Source organism: Mytilus trossulus, chromosome 3 (assembly GCF_036588685.1).
Source record: "Mytilus trossulus isolate FHL-02 chromosome 3, PNRI_Mtr1.1.1.hap1, whole genome shotgun sequence".
Lineage (NCBI taxonomy): Eukaryota > Metazoa > Mollusca > Bivalvia > Mytilida > Mytilidae > Mytilus > Mytilus trossulus.
Genome location: NC_086375.1, coordinates 59,589,106 through 59,610,737, shown reverse-complemented (window position 1 = coordinate 59,610,737; position 21,632 = coordinate 59,589,106). Strand labels below are relative to the sequence as shown.

At 32.3% G+C, this 21,632-nt stretch overlaps 3 protein-coding genes across 5 annotated transcripts; 2 read left to right on the top strand and 1 right to left on the bottom strand.

Moving 5' to 3' along the window:
• Positions 1 to 384: 384 nt before the first annotated feature.
• LOC134711991 (neo-calmodulin-like) lies at positions 385 to 13,030 on the bottom strand. 3 transcript variants are annotated; one of them, XM_063573067.1, is made up of 5 exons: positions 4,498 to 4,548; positions 3,125 to 3,155; positions 2,678 to 2,821; positions 1,765 to 2,010; positions 385 to 529 (listed from the first exon to the last, which is right to left on the bottom strand). In XM_063573067.1, the coding sequence occupies exons 1-5, from the start codon at positions 4,504 to 4,506 to the stop codon at positions 504 to 506; spliced, it is 456 nt and encodes a 151-aa protein (XP_063429137.1). In that variant the 5' UTR covers positions 4,507 to 4,548; the 3' UTR covers positions 385 to 503. The 3 variants fall into 3 exon arrangements, with proteins under 3 accessions (XP_063429137.1, XP_063429138.1, XP_063429139.1); XM_063573068.1 differs by lacking the exon at positions 4,498 to 4,548 and adding an exon at positions 12,956 to 13,030 and having other exon boundaries at positions 386 to 529; XM_063573069.1 differs by lacking the exon at positions 4,498 to 4,548 and adding an exon at positions 3,437 to 3,539 and having other exon boundaries at positions 387 to 529.
• On the top strand, positions 3,817 to 7,936 carry LOC134711992 (uncharacterized). Its single transcript, XM_063573070.1, has 5 exons — positions 3,817 to 3,987; positions 4,542 to 4,572; positions 4,898 to 5,041; positions 6,206 to 6,448; positions 7,693 to 7,936. Exons 1-5 carry the CDS (start codon positions 3,985 to 3,987, stop codon positions 7,719 to 7,721), a joined length of 450 nt encoding a protein of 149 aa, XP_063429140.1. The 5' UTR covers positions 3,817 to 3,984; the 3' UTR covers positions 7,722 to 7,936.
• LOC134711993 (calmodulin-like) lies at positions 12,543 to 15,163 on the top strand. Its single transcript, XM_063573071.1, has 5 exons — positions 12,543 to 12,660; positions 12,850 to 12,880; positions 13,338 to 13,481; positions 13,802 to 14,044; positions 15,002 to 15,163. Exons 1-5 carry the CDS (start codon positions 12,658 to 12,660, stop codon positions 15,028 to 15,030), a joined length of 450 nt encoding a protein of 149 aa, XP_063429141.1. The 5' UTR covers positions 12,543 to 12,657; the 3' UTR covers positions 15,031 to 15,163.
• The last annotated feature ends 6,469 nt before the right edge of the window (positions 15,164 to 21,632 follow it).

Sequence of the window (21,632 nt, the reverse complement as noted above, 5' to 3'; positions counted from 1 at the left end):
GCTATTCTATTGTCGTTTCCCCTGACATAAACTTTTATTTAAATAGATAAAATATAAAACGATCGATCAATGGTCTAATGATCTATACTTATTCATCCACGTGGAAATTCCCATAACACGAAGAAAAATAATATTCAATTTTATTGTTTTAAAAGTAAGGGAATATTGGCACGATCAATAGAAAACCTTACGTTCCTCGTAAACCTAATATGCTTTACTGCTTTCGTTTTCAAAAACAATTACAGATATAAAGTTTTGAAAATAAAAAATATTCAGAACAGCTTTAATATAAGTATAATCTATTCATTTATAACAAAAACAGAAGTGATATTTGACTTTGTTTATAACCGAATTGCAATCAATAACAACATAATATATTGTAAAATTGGTAGATTGTATAGTGTCATTTATCAATATCAAACAGTATGAGAAAATCGTTGATTCAATTTGGATAATTTTAAGCATCACCAAACGCTTTGTATTTGTCGTAAGGTGACCTCCATTTACACTTTTATAACTTTGGTCAAATCTGAAAGTAAGAATATTACTACAATTAATTTACAACTACTAACATGACGAAATTGTTGAAAGAGGAGTGTTTTAATCGCCAGGACTTAACCCGATATAATTTTTGTCATAAAACCTACGTTAATAGAAAAGTTAAAACTTAATATTTCTTTTCATTTATAATAAAATCATCATTAGATTTAAATGAACACATAGATAAGTCGACAACTTCGAAAGTGAATTGAAATAGTACCACACTTCCATCTTCCTGCTTCCCAGACAATGCTCTAGTTCACACACAAAACTATATATAGGATAAAATTGAAAATGGAAATGGGGAATGTGTCAAAGAGACAACAACCCGACCAAATAAAAAACAACAGCAGAAGGTCACCAACAGGTCTTCAATGTAGCGAGAAATTCCCTCACCCGGAGGCGTCCTTCAGCTGGCCCCTAAACAAATATATACTAGTTCAGTGATAATGAACGCCATACTAATTTCCAAATTGTACACAAGAAACTAAAATTAAAAAAATACAAGACTAACTAAGGCCAGAGGCTCCTGACTTGGACAGGCGCAAAAATGCGGCGGGGTTAAACAGGTTAAACATGTTAATGAGATCTCAACCCTTCCCCTATACCTCTAGCCAATGTAGAAAAGTAAATGCATAACAATACGCACATTTAAAATTCAATTCAAGAGAAGTCCGAGTCTGATGTCAGAACCATCATAACATATATGAGAAGAACATAACCCGTGTAATGCCAACAATAGATAAATGCGAAAATTCACAATTAACGACCATAAGAACAACGATTTTAGGATCCTGTGGTGTTTGTCGTTGATGAAATATGTTCGTTGTTGTTCTATTCAATTCAATTCACACTTTAGACTGTTGGTTTTCCTGTTTGAATGGTTTTACACCTGTAATTTTGGGGCCCTTTATAGCTTTTGTTCGGTGTGAGCCAAGGCTCCGTGTTAAAGGCCGTACATTGACCTATAATGGTTTACTTTTGTAAATTGTTATTTGGATGGAGAGTTGTCTCATTGGCACTCACACCACACCTTCCTATATCTATTGCATCAATACTAGTCTTTTGGTATACAATTACTAAGTTCGTATGATGGCATATTATTGCTAAAAACTCATTTAACATACCGCAATATAAATCATAAGTAGAAGAAAGAAATGTTTCGTGACTGGATTTAAAAGAATAAAACTCATAGCATAGTAAGATTAGCAATAAGACACACACCTTCATAATCTATCTTCCCTTGACTATCCACCTCTGCCTCTTTAATTAAAGACTTTGCTTCTGATTCTGATAATCGCTCCCCTCTTGTTGTGACAATTTGTTTCAGTTCATTGGCATCTATCATTCCTTCTTCATTTCTGTCAAAAACTCTGAAAGCTTGCCGTATTTCTCGTTCTTCGTTCTTTCTGGTATTAAAGTGCTTTGCATATGCATCGAGGAAATCACTATAGTCCACCATTCCAGCACCTTTAGTAGAAATTAGATGTTATCGTTGCAATGATTAGCAGAACCTTACATTGAGCTCATACATAACTTAGGGAAACCTTTCGGGAAATTGTCCGATAATATACTTGAATTCAGAAAATGAATTCCTAATACTATCTATTGTGTAAGGTTTAATATTTGTTCATATCTGGATATATGAATAGACTTGTACTATTCTTACGCCTTGGTCAATTGATGAACCATGATTTTTTGCTGGAGACAGCTTTTTATGTCTCGGAAAGTCTTCAGCAAATAAATCTAGATTACTGAGCAGGATTTAATCAGCAAGGAAAGTCTTCTCCAAATCAAACTTACATTTTTCATCCCGAAAGTTGTAAGAATCAGATGGCACCCTCATGACATAATCTAACCAAAGTTAGATTTAGAAAACATTATCCAGCATCTACTCACCGAACTCAATACCCATGGTGTATATTGTGAAAAAAAAACCATACTAGCATACTAAGGGTTGTCAAAGATAGCAGGCTTATAATTATGCACGCCAAACTCGTGTTAAGTACACAAAAGAATCAATGTAATGATGTTACAGTCTTAAGGAATATTATTTACAGCTAAGAACTATTCAATTGATACATATTCTTTATGACCTTTATGGTTACAGTATAAAATATTTTATTGTTGCACTTACGATCTGGTCTTGTTGATTGAAACATTTCTTGTAGCTCTTTTTCTGAGGGATTGTGTCCCATACCACGAACTATAGTGGCATAGTCATCCTGTGGTAATTTGCCTGCTTTTTCAGTGTCATATAAATCGTACATATCTCGGATTTCTGAAGTAACAAATTAAGAATGTAGAATAAATTGTGTAGGTTATAAATGACGAGTTCAGAATATGTTTATATACTTGAATGTTCGTTTATTTTTACCTTTATGAATATAATCTTTTAAAGTATTGTCTAATCCAATTTGGTCAATGCAAAAACGGATAAGTCTTATAAATAAATAAACTTTCATGGAAAGAGTAATATAAACTGAGAAATCAAAAATGAAATGGTCACTTCATATCTAAGTTAACGTAAAATAATTTGAAGCATGTGTATTTAAAAATCATTTATAAAACTTGTTTTACGTACCATCTTTTTCTGCCTGGCCTAATGAAGAAGCCTGTAAAATATTTTTCAAAATAAGATACTTTGGTGTCTTCTTTATAAAACTGTCTATTCATAAAATTAAAATACCTAATACGTCATTGTTTTATTTTCTCAACAAAACAAAAAGTCCGACCAATTTTTAATCCAGAAGACATTTTACACAATGTTTTTCCCCTATTGATTAGACGTGAAGATAATATCATAGAACGAATGCATATTCATTTATGTACAAAAGGTTTTAACAAAATACACAGTTTATGTTTATATTTTATGTAATCAGTATTTAAAGCTTACCATGATAAAATGTAAAGCAAAGCTATATATTTACAATTAGTTTGGACATTGATATATTATACTATACAAAAGAAATCAAAACTCATTTCATTAGTTACAAATAACCAAAATTATATTATGCCATTCATGCGTTTATAATTATTTAATAGGAAATATCAATCCACAATGTTTCAAATATCATATCAAACTTAAAGTAACTGTAATTATATGTACAATGTATAAGTGATGCTATCGCTAACAAGAAATTAATTATTGACAATATAATTACTTTTAATTTGCAGAAAACAGCAGGGGTTACACGAACCACAATGAATAAAAAATTAACAGGTACATACACATAAATTGAAAAACATGAATCATTTAAACTTGTGAACATTGGCTTTCTAACTTTCGTTGGTTTGTATTAAGACAAAGAGAAAGGTAGCATTGTACCGGATCGTTAAGCAAATTAATTAAATCAATTTCTAAAGAAAATAGGTGTCGTGTTTACAACTGTTTCGACACCATTTTAACTCTAGTGAACTTAAACATACACATGCACAGTCGATATGGTGAGTAAAACAATATTTTGTTTTATTTTTTCAGTTCTGTAATCGTTCTTTCAAAACAACAGTAATATTGCACCAACTAAAAGCTTATTTTTTCTTTAATTTTTTTCAAGCTAAAAAATGAAAATGTTTTTCCTGCAAATATAAAATTGTGTCCCGGCATGTTTTATTTTTTATTTGGCCATTCAAACGAAAGAATTCACGAGTTTGGTTGAAATTTATCAATAACTCGAGCATATTTATCTTCAAAGACACATGTAGCTATGGTTGATAATAGCACTTTTTTTCATCCTTGAAAACTTTCATGAAAAACCAGCAATAAAAGTGTTACGAGTATCATTAGGATAGTAATAAAATGCTATTTTGTCTATAAATGTGCTTCTCCTATTTTCTATTCTCAAAATAATAAGAATACAGGTGTGATCTATTTTAACAATGATACCTTTTAGCCGAATAAGTCACCATTAGAGGAAGAAACAATATGATGGCAATTTTCAATAAAATAAACTTTACCGATATCATAGCTATATTTGATGATTTCCTTCTTTATATAACAGGCTGACGGGCTAACAGAGGATCAAATAACAGGTATATATACCTAACATTATAACCAAGGCGTAATTCATGAGTGCTGATATTGTGAAAATATGAAAGATAGTCGTTGAGCATTAACAACACAAAAATGCAATCAAATATTAACTATGACAGATAAAGTACAAATACAGCACTAGAATATACAAAAAACCATCAAATAAAAAACTACAATAATTTTTGTTGAATCCAACAGACATACTTTCATTTTATAGATGACCATGGGATCTGATAAGTTGTGTCTTTGATAACCTCTTGATAAATGCATATGGTCAGTTATGCTTTCAATTTTAATTATTATTTTATATATGAACTATTTCAGAAATTAAAGAATGTTTTACATTGTTTGATAAGGACAATGATGGTTTTATCAATCCACAAGAGCTAGGTACAGTAATGAGAGCGTTAGGACAGAGTCCATCAGAGGCTGAAATAGAAATGTTAACTAAAAACTATGATGAAGGTGGTAAGTATAAGTTATTTAATTTAATTTTGAAGCAAACATAATAACTTGGTTTAATTCCGGGCTACCCATGTGAACTATCCAGAAAAGGAGGAACAAAATGCACACTTTTGTTTATAAATACTTAAGATGTATACCTGGCATCCGATTTGCCATATAATTAACGAACTCGATAAGATAAAATAACTTTCTTTATTTGTTTAACTTCTTAAAAAAATCTCCATCAAGTTATTATTAAAACACTATAGACTATTGAACAGTTTAACTAAAATTGTATTGCTAATCATAAGCCAAGTAAAATTTTAAAGGTGACATTTAAATTATTTCGATTCTCATTTGATAATTACGATGATAATTTAGGTCTATGTCAAGCCTTGGTCAAAGTTATTCAAAATCATTTTTACCGTTTCCTCCCTCTACGCTATCGTCTACAACACCATATTTAAATTAAATTAAGTGGGAAATAAACCCATAAATCATCCATACAAAATCACCTAACCAACCCAAAATATTGAAGTTGAAATCATCCCGTCGTAAATTTTACGAACGCCATAACGAATTGGTTGACCGTTATGGAATAACCGTTTTACAAATGATATCGGATATGTTTTTTACGGCGTAACTAAAAACCTCTTCCTTTTCATGAATATGACCTACCGAATTATACTATTTACCGGATTAGTAATAACATGAGAAACACAACGGTTGCCACATGTATAGCAGGATCTGCTTAACCTTTCGGAGCACCTGAGACAACCCCTAGTTTGTGGTGGGGTTCGTGTTGCTTATTCCTTAATTTTCTATGTTGTCTCGTGTGTACTATTGTTTGTCTGTTTGTCTTTCTCATTTTTAGCCATTGCGTTGTCAGTTATTTTCGCTTTATGAGTTTAACTGTCCCTCTGAGATCTTTCGTCCCTCTTTTGCAAGGTTTCGTTTTGTGTAGAAGTTCCTCATCGTGACATTGTTGAGAGGAATAGTCGAATAAAAGCTACATTTCTATGGTTTTAAGTTTTGTATACATGGTGCATTCTATATTTTGTGTTATTATTAAATACTTAAATTCTTTTGTTTCAAGCTCTATATGAAACTAGGGTGATGTAATATGATTGCAGTGAAAAAAAGTACAATTAAAACTTAAACTACCATCTTTATGTTTTTCTCTCTCAGGTAACCAAACTATAGACTTTTCTGAAATGTTGAGTATAATGTCAACTCGAATGAAACCAAAAGACCCTATGACTGAACTTCAAGAAGCGTTTAAAGTTTTCGATAAGGATGGGAAAGGATATATTGATTCCAAACATTTTAGACATCTAATGACAACTATGGGTGAAGTTATGTCAAATGCAGAAATAGAGGAATTAATTCAAGAAGCAGATAAAGACGGCGAGGGGAAAATTAATTACGAGGGTAATATTAATGATATTATAATATACTTTTAATTTCCTTTAGTAGTTATGTAACAAAAATTAAACAAATTTGAAAATCTGCAGAAATATGAACGATGGAAATTCGAAGAAAATTAAAATAAAGGAAATTCCAGAAACAACAATTATAACAGCTAAAAAAACATAGCACGACTTCTGTGAGTAGTGAGCATTCATGAAAATTTAAGATATCGGACCATTCTTTCCAGTTTCACCAGGTATCTTTTTGAAATCAAAGTAATTGCTATGGACCATTTGATACCCCCGGGTTTAACATGCTATAGTAGTATGATATTCGAATTATACTATAGATATAGGAAGATATTATGTGAGTGTCAATGAGACAACTCTTCATTCAAATAACAATTTAAAAAAAGTTAAACCATTGTAGGTAATGTACGGTCTTCAACACGGAGCCTTAGCTCACACTCTATCTTAAAAGGGTCCCAAAATTACTAGTGTAAAACAATTCAAACGGGAAAACCTACGGTCTAATCTATATAAAAAACGAGAAACGAGAAACACGTATAAGATAGATAAACAAACGACAACTTTTTACTACTGTACATCAGATTCCTGACTTAGGACATATGCAAGCATTTGCAGCGGGATTAAACGATTAAATGGATCCAAACCTTCTCCCTTTTTCTGAAACAGTAGCATAACATCACAACATAGAAAAACACACGATAAAATATCAATTGGCAGACTCAACTCAATCAAAAAACGTAAATTAATACACAATGAACGAATAAATTTGATCTGAGATATATATATGTTTCATTAAGTTAACAATTGTGACCCACTGCAATTTAGGTAAAATTTGAAATATCACTTCCAAAATCCGTCGAAAATTCGTAGGAAAACGTACAATTACAATAATTTTAAAAGACAAAATTTTACCCATTTTAACTTTTAATTGATGACACTTATATTTCCAAACACTTGAGAAATGTTTAGACAAAGAATTAAGACTACAACACGACAAAAGAAGAAAATACAAAAAATAATAGGAAGAAAAGGAATGCTAATTTGGGTTATCTTCAGATTTCTTTCACCAGCACCCGATGCCAGTTCTAATTATAGTTAAAGTGCGGACAACAATCTGCTAAAGGAGCAATTGAATTCAAAGAAGTCAATTTGAAGACAATGCTCAAATATTAATTAAAAAAATATGTGAGGAATTTTTATAATAAACAAAATTATGAAATACAATTTTACTTTCAGAGTTTGTGATGACGGTGACATCAAAATGATAAAGACACAGTCATATAAATTGAAGATTTGAACAGTTTTAACTTTGACAAGCATTTATTTATTATGTATTAAAATAGTACACATCTGTCCTTCACTACAAGAAACAAAAGTTTTTAATTTTCCGAAATAAACGTTTTCGCATAACAACTCTTGGAAAGTGAAGATTTTTTTTATAATTTATTACATTTATTAGAAAGATAAAATTGACACTCTGCATGGTTGTCATTAGTTTTACTATGGTTTTTATAGTGAATGTAAAGATGTGATATTTACTCTACTTAACTTATCATGGATACCAGGATTAAAATTGTACACATAAGCTCGTCATAGATACCCGGATTAAATTCTGTATATACGTCAGACGCGCGTTTCGTCTACAAAAGACTCATCAGCTACGCTCGAATTCAAAAAAATGTTTAAAAAATCCAAATAGAATACGAAATTGAAATGCATTCAGAATCAAAATTCATCAAGGTTTTGCCAAATGCAGCTAAGGTAATCTATTTCTGAGGTAGAAAAGTCTTGGTATTTCAAAAATTCAAAAGTTTGGTAAACAGTTAATTCATAACTATGACCATATCAATGATAATTCAAGTCAGCACAGCAGTTCTGACTACTAGGCTGGTGAAACCCTCAGGGAATTAAAACTCCACCAGCATTGGCAACGACCAAATGGTTTTAAATAAACTCATCATAGATACCAAGTTTAAATTTTGTATATAAACCAGACGCGCGTTTCGTCTACCAAAGATTCATCAGTGACGCTCGAATTCTAAAAAGTTTTTAAAAATTCCAAAAAGAATACGAGTTGAAGAGTATTGAGGACCAAAATTCAATTTAGAGTTGACTGATTTAAAGAAAAAAGGATTTGAAATAATGGTATACGATAGGGTAATCTATTCCTCAGGTAGAAAAGCCTTAGTTTTTCAAAAATTTTAAAAAAAATGTATATACGCCAGGCGCGCGTTTCGTCTACAAAAGACTCATCAGTGACGCTCGAATCCAAAAAAGTTAAAAAGGCCAAATAAAGTACAAAGTTGAAGAGCATTGAGGACCAAAATTCCTTAAAATTTTGCCAAAATACAGCTAAGGTAGTATATTCCTAAGGTAGAAAAGCCTTAGTATTTTAAAAATTTAAAAGTTTTGTAAACAATTATAAATATGACAATATTAATGAAGTGCTGACTACTGGGCTAGGGCTACGACAGACGTCATTTTGGTCTACAAAACACTCATCAATAACCCTCAAATAAAATATATTTAAAAAGGCCAAATAATGTACAAAGTTATAGAACAACGAGGAAATTCCGAAAGGTTTTATATTATATGTTCATAGCTTTGTGCACTATCGAAATTGTTTACAGATCTCGGGATGAAGATCATACTATGATTTTACAACATTCGTGTAACCATTCGCATACACGTGTTATTGGCGATGTACATGTCAACAATAATTAAAAAGCCGGGTCATATATTTACGGAGAACTAGCACATTTGTAAATAGAAGGTAAAGATGAATAAGTCAAGATTGAGATACAGAACATGTGTGTGTAATTGTTGTAATTTACAAACAACTGGATGAAATTTTGACTTTTTTTTAAATTAGGCCAGTAACTATGTTATTACAATATTGGAACTGATATGCAATCGAAGGATCAAAATTGGTGCCCATTGGAATACCTATATATTTAACACATTCAAGCTAACAGGCTGATCATTTTGTCAGTCATTCACACATTTCGCAAATGAAAACATCAGTGGCGCATGAAATAAAAATAAAAATAAAAAGGCGAATCACAGTATGTTGAAGAGCATTCAGGTTCGAAAATTCCGAAAGGTGCTGCCAAATACAGGTAAGTTAATCTATACCTTGGGTAGAAAATCCTTAATATTAAGAGCAATTGTAAGATAATTTAGTTAGTTAATTCATAAATGTGACCATATCAATGATAATTCATAAATTTCATGTCAATCACGATGTTCTGTCTACATGACTGGTGATACATGTTGATACATGTTATTGCCGAAACGTACACATAGAAAAATTAAACCTGTGTGTTCTGCATCTCCCTTCATCATGAAATGCTTAATGTGAATATAAAAAAAAATGAGAAAGTTCACACTTTCACAGACGAGTGCCGAATGTTGAGTAGTATATGCTTAACTTTCCAAAGCCAATAACATCAACCCCCATTTTTGGTAGCATTCTATGTTGTGGTTTGTATACTATTGTTTTCCTTTTATTCCTTTTATTTCTTTTATTTTGTAGCCATTGCGCTGTCAATTCATGTTTACCTATTTGAGTTTGAATGTGACTTTGGTGACTTTCGCCCCTCTTTGACACTTGCAGTTAATATGTCTAGCATATTTTCCTTTTCCCTTAAAATGACACTTAACATTAGAAGGTTTCTGACGTGGTGATTCCCGAAATGCCCATCAGCAGTAGCATATTCCCAGTGGTTTTAAAAACTTACCAAATGTACAAGGCTTATAATAATGTCTAACAGACACGAAAATCGTCGGACTTAGACTCGCCAGTGGCACTTAGATCAAAACAATTGTAAAAAAATCAAATACAAAGTTGAAGTATATAAAACCCAAAAATTTAAAAATGTGCTAATTTAAATACGATTAAGCAATTTGGAAAAGACTACACAAGTACGATTAATTGTGTCCAATCCATGTTACTTTGGGTAAATAGATCAAATATGCTTGACTTAAACCAATTAAAATACATATGGCTTCACAAATTCAAAATAAACTTTTTTTATTATCGATGAAATATCTTAAACAAAAAGAAACGTTATTGAATAACTCTTTTTCTATTATTCTTTTAAAGAATTATCTGTCTATTGTTTTTTTTCAATATAGTTATAAAAGAATTTAAATTACACCGCAAGAATACAGCCAAATACAGCTAAGGTAGTATATTCCTAAGGTAGAAAGCCTTAGTATTTTAAAAATTTTAAAGTTTTGTAAACAATTATAAATATGACAATATTAATGAAGTGCTGACTACTGGGCTAGGGCTACGACAGACGTCATTTTGGTCTACAAAACACTCATCAATAACCCTCAAATAAAATATATTTAAAAAGGCCAAATAATGTACAAAGTATTAGAACAACGAGGAAATTCCGAAAGGTTTTATATTATATGTTCACAGCTTTGTGCACTATCGAAATTGTTTACAGATCTCGGGATGAAGATCATACTATGATTTTACACCATTCGTGTAACCATTAGCATAGACGTGTTGGTGGCGATGTGCATGTTAACAATAATTAAAAAGACGGGTCATATATTTACGGAGAACTATCACATTTGTAAATAGAAGGTATAAATAAATTAGTCAATATTGAGATACGGAAACATGTGTTTGTACTAGTTGAAATTTATAAACAACTGCAAGAAACTTTGACTTTTTAAAATTTGGCCAGTAACTATGTTATTACAATATTGGAACTAATATGCAATCGAAGGATCAAAATTGGTGCCCATTGGAATACCTATATATTTAACACATTCAAGCTAACAGGCTGATCATTTTGTAAGTCATTCACACATTTCGCAAATGAAAACATCAGTGGCGCATGAAATAAAAATAAAAATAAAAAGGCGAATCACAGAATGTTAAAGAGTATTCTGGTTCAAAAATTCCGAAAGGTGTTACCAAATACAGCTAAGTTAATCTATACCTTGGGAAGAAAATCCTTAATATTTAGAGCAATTGTAATATAATTTAGTTAGTTAATTCATAAATGTGACCATATCAATGATAATTCATCAATTTCATGTCAATCACGATGTTCTGTCTACATGACTGGTGATACATGTTGATACATGTTATTGCCGAAACGTACACATAGAAAAATTAAACCTGTGTGCTCTGCATCTCCCTTCATTATGAAATACTAAAAGTGAATATTCCAAAAACTGAGAAAGTTCACACTTTCATAGACGAGTGCCACATGTTGAGTAATATATGCTTAACCTTCCAAGGCCAATTAAATCACACCCAATTTGTGGTAGCTTTCTGTTTTGTGTTTTGTGTACTATTGTTTTCCTTTTATTTTGTAGCCATGCCGCTGTCAATTCATTGTTTACCTATTTGAGTTTGAATGTGACTTTGGTGACTTTCGCCCCTCTTAAACACTTGCAGTTAGAATGTATAGCATATTTTCCTTTTTCCTCAAAAATAGCACTTAACATTAGAAGGTTTCTGACCTGGTGATTCCCGAAACGTCCATCAGCAGTAGCATATACCAAGTGGTTATAAAAACTCAACAAATATACCAGGCTTATATAATGTACACCAGACATGAAAATCGTCGGCATTAGACTTGCCAGTGGCACTTAGATCAAAACAATTGTAAATAAAATCAAATACAAAGTCGAAGTATCTCAAACCCAAAATTTAAAAAAAAAGTCCCAAATACGATTAAGAAATTTGGAAAAGACTACAAAAGTACGATTAAATGTGTCCAATCCATGTTACTTTGGGTAAATAAATCAAATATGCTTGACTTTAACCAATTAAAAAAAATATGACTTCCCAAAATTAAAACAAACTTTTTTTTATTATCGATGAAATATCTTAAACAAAAAGAAACGTTAATGAATAACCCTTTGTCTATATTTCTTTTTAAAGAATTATCTCTCTATTGTTTTTTTTTCAGTATAGTTATAAAAGAATTTAAATTACAACGTAAGGGAAATCTTTGGTGAGTATTCCTTAAAAAATACTAGACGCAGTGATAGGAACAAACAGTCACATGTATATCAAAATCGAATTACAAAAACACCGAGGACGACGAAAATAATTAAAAGTATTTAAAAACCTTGAATGGTGAATTCTCCCGAACACTAGATTATTAGGTCAATGTTCATGTTGGTGTCGAGTTTCAAAACGTTTAAAAATAAAAGTATAGCAGAATGGTAAGTTTTATTATTATTTGTGTACGGTTTTATTAAACTAGTCCAGAACATATCAGCTATTTTCAATATCTTTATTTTTGTGTGTTTATATGTCTCATCTTTTGATACTGGAAATCTGCAAATATTCATATTTAGTATTGTTATCTTAAATGACGATCATAGTAATGCATATTTGTTTGTTTCAAACAGGCGTCTGATTTTACAGAAGACCAGTTAGAAGGTTTGTATAAGCACATTTTCAATACAACTAAATATTTGAAAAAAAATTACAATGCAATTATATAAATACACATACATACATATCAACGATAAAGGCACGGCCTAAAACAAAATAAAGAAATTCACGCAACAACCCATTATGGTCTTCAATGATGCATGTACGAAATGTATTCTTTTGTAAAAAAAGAATGGAGACTCTACAATATCATGAGTTCAAAATGCAATTTAACGTCGCATTTATTTATAACCATATAATGCTCTGTACATGAGTCAAAAAGGAAAAATAAACGAAGTACGCGTATTTGAGGAAAAAATGCAGTAAAAGCCGTTATATTATTTAATTCTCACATAACGGATTGTGGTATAGAAATCTGTTTCCGACTTTATATGAAATTCATACTCAATTCACTTGCTCCGGGACCATATACTTTTATTTGCAACATGTGTTTTTGTTTTAGAAATACAGAATATCTTTAAACATTTTAACAAAAACAAAGATGGAAAGTTATCTTCAATTGATCTTGGTTTACTCATGAGGGCCTTTAACCAGAGTCCAACTGAAGCTGAACTACAGGACATAATCAAAGAGATAGATCAGAGGGGTATAGAATATGATTTTTTTTTTTTTTATAGTATGTATGGTTGACTGTGTGCTTATGTTCAGGATAACTTTCTATTTAAAATTTTTGTGTTTTCTTTGAAGATTTAATCAAAAGCTTTTATCAAATAAATATATTTTTTCTTTTTTTATTATCTTCTAAATGGATACTTGTTTACCATCAAAACATCTCATAAAAGAACAACAAACAAAATCCATCAAAAAAACAAAGAAAATTAATAGCAAATAACACAAAAAGAGTTAAATAAAGACTTGATACAGTATTGAATATAAACCTATAATAAATGTAAAACTTAATTTCAGGAAATGAGGGGATAGATTATGAAGAATTCTTGGAACTGATGTCTGATGCTATGAGGCAACCATGTACTGATGACGATTATAGAGAAGTGTTCAATGTGTACGATAAGGATGGTAACGGCATCATTGCATCTGATGAGTTCAGAGCAGCTATGAATTCAATGGGAGAAAATTTGTCCAAGGAAGAGGCAGAAGAAATGATAATGGAAGCTGATTCTGATGGAGACGGACAAATAGACCTAGCAGGTAGGCAAGTTTTACAAATGATTGAGTCAAAAGGTCAAAAGTACTGGGTTTGACCTAGACTTGAATAAACAATAATTCATTGTGAGAAAAAAAGTGAAAACAACACATAATATAAATTTCTTGCAATACGAAGCGCTTTTCTGGTTGTCCCTCCATCAAGATCGTACATCCAGATATTTGAAAGCCTATGATTATTAAGAACAAAAACAATTTAAGAACTATCTGACCAACAATAGCATAATAAAATAGCCAAATCCATCTCAGTCCAACTGATAGAAGCGTTACAGGATAAAGATATATACATAACCTTGGAGAAAATTACAAACGAAAAAGCAACTGGGAAACTGGTATGTAAGAATGTAAGATTCTAGAAATATATTTTCCAGGTGTTAAGATCGTTCCTGGAAGAGTATAACTTTAGTTTTATTGGTTTTATTTTACTCCAAGTCAAAAGGAAGGGAAAGGCATCCGATTACAGCTTTATGTTTCATGTAATACCTTGTTTTTATATTTCGATTGTTATATCCATAATATGAATATTTTTTTTATACAAAAAGGAATACATATAGCAACTATGGTGAAAAAATATACAACTCGTATGAAAAAACAGACACAATGGATGGAGATTTATTTTATTGGCACTCATATCTATCACATAGTCTTATATCTATATATAAATATCATATCATTGATACTACATTTAAATGAGGGCAAAACGCGTTACCCCATTCACTAGAAGACATAAGGAACATAGTGAGTGGAAAACAAACAAAACAAAAAGCAATGACATATAATTATCCAGGAATGTTTAATGCAACGGTCAACATGTGAAAGAGTTCGTCGGATTCCACAAAATTTGGCAGTAGTTTGAACAGCTACACAACTGAATTGCGGTCACTTATTTTCTTGTTTGTATGTGTATTTTGTGACATAATAGCTCTATTTCTATATTTTCAGAATTTATCAAGATGATGAGAGAAAAATAGGCAGACTTATTTAAGAAATAAAATACACTACGTTGATGACATGTTAACTTGAAAGTTGTATGATATATCGTCTATTTAATATGAACGTAGACTTTATAGTCATTATAAAAATAAAATAATATGTATAAATTTATCTAACTTATATTATTTGTAGTATTGATAATAAAGTTCGAAAAAAAGAATGTGTAAAATATACTGGCATTGGTTTTAAGCAGGTGTATTTTTGAAAACGATTAACCAAAAAATGTGCATCCTTTTGATATATCAATTGATATGTTCCTAATTAACAAGACTTTGAATTTTTGAAATACTAAGTCTTTTCTACCACAGGAATAGATTACTTTAGCTTTATTTTGATCCTCAATGCTTTTCAACTTCGTACTTTATTTGACCTTTTTAACATTTTTTATTCGAGCGTTACTGATGAGTCTTTGTAGACGAAACGCGCGTCTGGCCTAAATATAGAATTTTTTAATCCTGGTTTCTACGATGAGTTTATTTGATATATCAATGAAACGGTCAAAAAAACTTTTAAATAAATAGGCTACAACAATAGAGCGTTAGTTAAACGTTCAGCTGGTTTCAGTTTTAACATTGTTATATATATCCCTGCAATATTATATGTACCACCTCAAACTTATTCGTTCAATTTTGTTTTATGTCACATTTTTTTCATTATGTAAAATTTCTTGGAATTCATCTTAATGTCTTATATGTTATTATCTAAGGCTGCAATTCATTTTGGAAAATCTGGATGTCTTTTTTATTATTTTTAAAATGTGTCTAAATAGCATTCCGTCATGTGCAAATAGTCGGACAATCTGTAATACTGGTAATGTTTTTGGTAGTGAACAGTAAAGGTCCAGGGACAGTTCTTTGTGACACATCAAAATTACAATTATCATTAATGCATTATTACTCTTACATATCTGTAAGATTGCAACTAATCGTGGAAATTCTGGAGGCCTTTTGTTGATTTTATATGTCGAAATAACAATCGGTTATCTGTAAGTAGTTGGACAACCTGTTATTCTGGTAAATCTTTTTATGGCAGTGCACAGTTCAGGTCAAAGGACAAATCGTTGTGGCACATTAGTATTATAATCACAAATGTATTGTATGTTCATACATATATCTAAGGTTGCAAAACAAAACTTTACGACAAAAGAGATGATCTAAGCTTTCCAATTGTGAACTTTCAATTTCTAAGTAGCAACATTCCAGCAGCACCTGCATAAGGGGTATATATCTCCCAATTGATACGATATTCCCGTGCTTGCATTTCCTATCATGATTTTCTTGATAGAGGGTTACCGCTCACAAGGAAGCTATTAAACCAAAAACCAAGAGTTCCAAATGGTGAAGTTAAAACCCTTCCTTCGTAAATTTTACGGACGTCATCACGAGTTGGTTGACCGTTATGGAATAACCGTTCCACAAATGTTATCGGATATGTTCCTTACGTCGTAACTACAATCCCCTTCCCTTTCATGAATGTGACCTACCGAATTAGACTATTTACCGGATTTGTAATCACATAAGCAACACGACGGGTGCCACATGTGGAGCAGGATCTGCTTACCCTTCCAGAGCACCTGAGATCACCCCCAGTTTTTGGTGGGGTTCGTGTTGTTTATTATTTAGTTTTCTATGTTGTGTCATGTTTACTGTTGTTTTTCTGTTTGTCTTTCTCATATTTAGCCATGGCGTTGTCAGTTTGTTTTAGATTTATGAGTTTGACTGTCCCTTTGGTATCTTTCGTCCCTCTTTCCTTTGCAACTTCTGGGGGTCTTTCGTTGATTTTATGTGTCTTGATAGCAATCGGGCATCCACTTAAAGTCTGACAATCTGTGATTCTGTTAGATCTGTTATTGACAGTGACAGTTCCTTGTGGCACATCAAAATCAAAATAGTCACTGTTTGGATGTTAATGTGCAGCGACTACTCGATTGCAATTATCTTGATGTAATGATGCGTGAGGGTAAGATATAAAAGTCACCTTGCTGTTATACCGTGACTAGTGAGTTTCGCTAGTACTTAGTTGTGAGGCCTTCTAGAAATAAACGATTGTCATATCTACTTGAATGATCCTCTTGCGGCCAAGTTTTTTAACAGTATTCAATCTCGCTTTGTTCGATTTGCTGAAGTATACAGATGTAATATATGGTACCAGTTCTTTGTGTGGGATATATGACTACTTGTGGGTATTATGTCTGGTCCAGTATTTATTGGATGGTATTATTTTGTTTATGTAGGTCGATTCCTCAGTTTCAGGTACCAGGTTTAATAGTACGTTCTGTCATGTTTTAGTTTTATTGGCGATGTATTCGTACATGGTTCATAACTGTCTTGTCCTGACAGTATTGTATGTAAAGGAATGTTTATGATTTTAGTTTCCTCATTGGTGTTGTTTGTGATTATGCCGTTAGCATCAATGTTATCCTGCTCCATTTAGTTCATACATCCCAGAAAGACGTTAGGTTGTTTTAACCCCTTGTTTGCACCTTTTGTTGATGAATATCTCTTTTTTGGACTTTACCAAAAAAATCACCGATACGTGTAAATAGTAAAACCCTAAAGCTTGATCGAACATGAATTAGAAATTGAAATGAAAATGGGGACAAAACAATACATTTGAAGGATCAGACAACATATCTTGAAATGAAAGAGCACAAAAAACAAAGTTAAAAACTAAATCAAAAGCAATACGAGCCTCTATTAAAAACACATCTACCATGGCTTCAAAAGAATAAGAATATGTTCCTGTTCTACTATTTGCATGCGTCGTGTTACTCATTGCAATTCAAACTCGTAAAGAAAATTTTAAATTTTGTCATGTCACAATCGGTGAAAAGAAGGAAAGAATTATTCTGACTATAACAAGAGGAACGTAACCCCGGTCACATTGACAAATGTATTCCATAAATGTCAAAAAAATATAGTGGTGACCGTAAATAGTTATCAAAGGTACCAGGATTATAATTTAGTACGCCAGACGCGCGTTTCGTCTACATAAGACTCACCAGTGACGCTCATATCAAAATAGTTATAACCCAAATAAATAAACTTTAGTAGGATAGACTCAATAGCTTTCTTGTGAGCAGCAAAGAACCATAATAGGAAATAAAAACCCTGGTACATAGTATCAACTGTGAGCTCTTTGCTCAATATTCAGGAGCGGATTGAATGTTTCTACGAGGAATGGAAAGTTCACAATGTTTTGTCTTAAAGTTAAGTTCTAAGACTACCCTTTGTTTTAAATTTTCATATGAAAAGTAAAAACACAAAAATACTGAACTCAGAGGAAAATCAAATTGGAAAGTCCCTAATCACACGGTAAAATCAAATGACAAAACACATCAAAAACGAATGGACAAGAACTGTCATATTCATGACTTGGTACAGGCATTCTCAAACGTAGAAAATGGTGGATTAAACGAGGTTTTATTGCGATAAACCTCTCACTTTGTTATCAGTCTCATCAAATTCCGTTATATTTACAATGATGCGTGAACTAAACAGACATGATAAATAAAATAGTCAAAATATGCAGACTTATCTGTATCAGTGGTATTTTCACCCCTTTCAATGATACAGTTGCGAACACTTTTGTCTGTTGGTTTCCTTAGAAATATCGATTTTCTGTTGAAAAGCACGACATACAAACATAGCTGCTATATGTTGTAAAAAATCAAGCACTTTGATGATGTCAGCTTCGGAGATTTGTTTTAGTTTGAATCAAAGTAGTGTTTTTTTTTTGCCCATCATTTGACACTTAGATGTTGTCCTCTCTAGGCGATTATTGTGATTTTTTCACATGCAAAATCTAAGGCATAAAGTAAACATTTAGAGTAATTACTAAAGTATGAAAAAGCTTATCTACATTCAAAACAACAATATTTTGAACCATTCCAGTACTGTGTAAGGCTCTTGAGAAAAAATATTTTTAGTCCCGTTAAATAGCCGGGTAGGCTACAGAGAAGCAGCTAGAAACAGTCGATAATACCGGAAAAAACAGATGTCATTCTCTTCGACTTCTCTATGGCATTCGACAATGTACCACATAAACGACTTGTGCATAAACTACACCATTACGGAATACGACACAACACGTCGTCCTCAGAAACGAAAGATCCAACACTGCACCTGTCCAATTAGGAGGTCAACAGGGTAGCTTCTTGGGGCCCATCCTATTTCTTTCATACATAAATGACCTTCCAGATTACACAGTCAACACATCATCAGTTAGACTATTTGCCTATAACTGCGTCTTGTACAGGGAAATAAATATAACTGCGTCTTGTACAGGGGAAAAAAAGAAGCACAGATGCACATCTACTACAAAAAGATATGAAGACCCTACAAGAATGGGAGAATGATTGGCTCATAGAATTCCATCCCAAATAATGTCAAGTCATTCACATTACCAACAAGAGAAAAACATTTAGACAGCCATATAACATCCATGGTCACGTCTTAGAGGAACTCGAATGCGCAAAATTTCTCGGAGCTAACACCCACCACAAACTGAAGTGGACTACTCACATAGACCAAGTAGTGTGGAAAGCCAAAAACACCAGGGCTTTTCTGCAGAGAAATACATACCAATGCCCACGAAAGACAAAGGAACTCTGCTTCAAGACCGTTGTGAGACCGCAGATGTGGAGTATGCCAGCATCATTTGGGATCCACAAACAGCAAATAACATTCATAACCTGGAAATGGTACAACGTAGGGCAGAAAAATTTGTTACTGTGACTACCATCGAACCACCCGTGTAACAAACCCATTACACCAGCTGCAATGGCCAACCCTACAAGAGCGCAGAGCTACGAACAAAGTAATAATGATGTACTGCATATTTCAACCTGGTTGCAATACCAACATCTTGCCTAATTCAAAAAGCAGCAACATTAAGAGGACAAAACCAAAGATTTATTGTTCCATTTGCAAGGACGCAGCTATACCAGATTATGGAACAGCCTGCCACCAACTACTGTAGCCTGCAACTAAATTGACACATTCAAGTGTGAGTTCCAGAAGACAAAGTTGTATTTAAAAGGATTGTGTGCGATTTTAATTGTACAAACTATGTTTAAATGCACTGTAAATATTGGTTTGTCTGCACCACGCATCAGTTCGAAAATACACCAGAAAGTGGTATGAACTGTATATGGAAGAAGAATGAGAAGAAGAAATTTTAAACTTTTCTAGACAAACACTGTTCAGCAAAAATTAACACCAAGAGCATGCTCTTTTCTCTCAGTAGGAGTTTTTCTCATTTCTTTTTGGAGCTTAATTTTAATTTCTTGATATTGTTTTTTGTACTGGAATTTCCTTTTTTTTCTTTTTGTTTAGTTTGTTTTTCTTGTTAATCAGCTTTTTTGGTTGGTTATTTATCCAAAGTAGTTTTGATTTATGACTAATGCTTTTTTTTTTAGGAATATTCTTATCAATAGACTTTGGATGTTTGTAATGGTTCATCGAAACTCATTTTATTTTGATCTTGTTTTGCTGTTTGTGTGTTTCGGTGAGGTCTTTTTCTATTTGGTCCCAATTTGCCTTTTTGTAGTTAAATATTTTGTTAGTCTGTTGTTTATTTTGAGGCAGTGCTAAATCTATTTCACTGTAAACGATGTCAATGGTCGCTCGCTCAAATTGGTGATAATGTTTCGACTCGATTGACAAATGATGGATGGTCATACACAGCAGGTCTTGTGTTGTGTCGTTTCGGGTGTTCTTTTTACTACCGGTTTTAATTGTTGTCATTTGATATGTCAAGGAGTTGTTGGTGTAGTGAAGCATCAGATTTACAAGGTATGACTGCTGGTGTATTCCAGTCTATGTGGCCAAGATTAAACTGATCGCCATATATTTGGGTTCGTTTTATTGCATAAGACTTTATTTAGTGATATACCAAGTTGTTCTAAGGATTCTCCTTTATCGGATGTTGGTCGATAGTAGGAGCATAGGAAGAGTGTTTTGTTTCCTTCATATGAATTTTTCGAGGGCGCCGAAACATTTTCACAATTTGTATCGACGTCTAGGTCGGTACCCGTATTTGTGATTTGTGTAGATGTAAGCTGGTTTGAGATAGCCAGTAACACTCCCCCACAGCTATCTTTTCTGGTGGTTTTTTTTTGTATAGATATTGTATTTGGAGGCTGGGATGTATTCGTATTGATAATGCCAAAGTTCTACTTGAGGTTATTTGTTCTTTCATCATGTTCATTGACTGAAAATTCCAGTATCGTAAGTACTGCAGACTCAGTGGTTCTGAGTTTTTTTGCCGTGTACGATGGTCTTTTTTCTTTTTGATTTGCTTTTTAGATGATGATGATTTGGTTTGATTTTTCTGAATATCATTGGTCATTGGTGATGAAGAATGTGTTGGTAATCCGATATCAATAATTTCAGTTGTCACGGAATCAATGCTTTTAGTGTTTCTATGCAATGCAGTTTCAATGCAACAAAAATATATTATTGTTGCATTTTATCAGTCTTCTGGATGAAACAACAAACTGGGCGATACAGACTTCCTGAAAGACAAACGTCCTCATAAATGTCAAATTATATAATTTAGTTTAGACAAACACATTAAC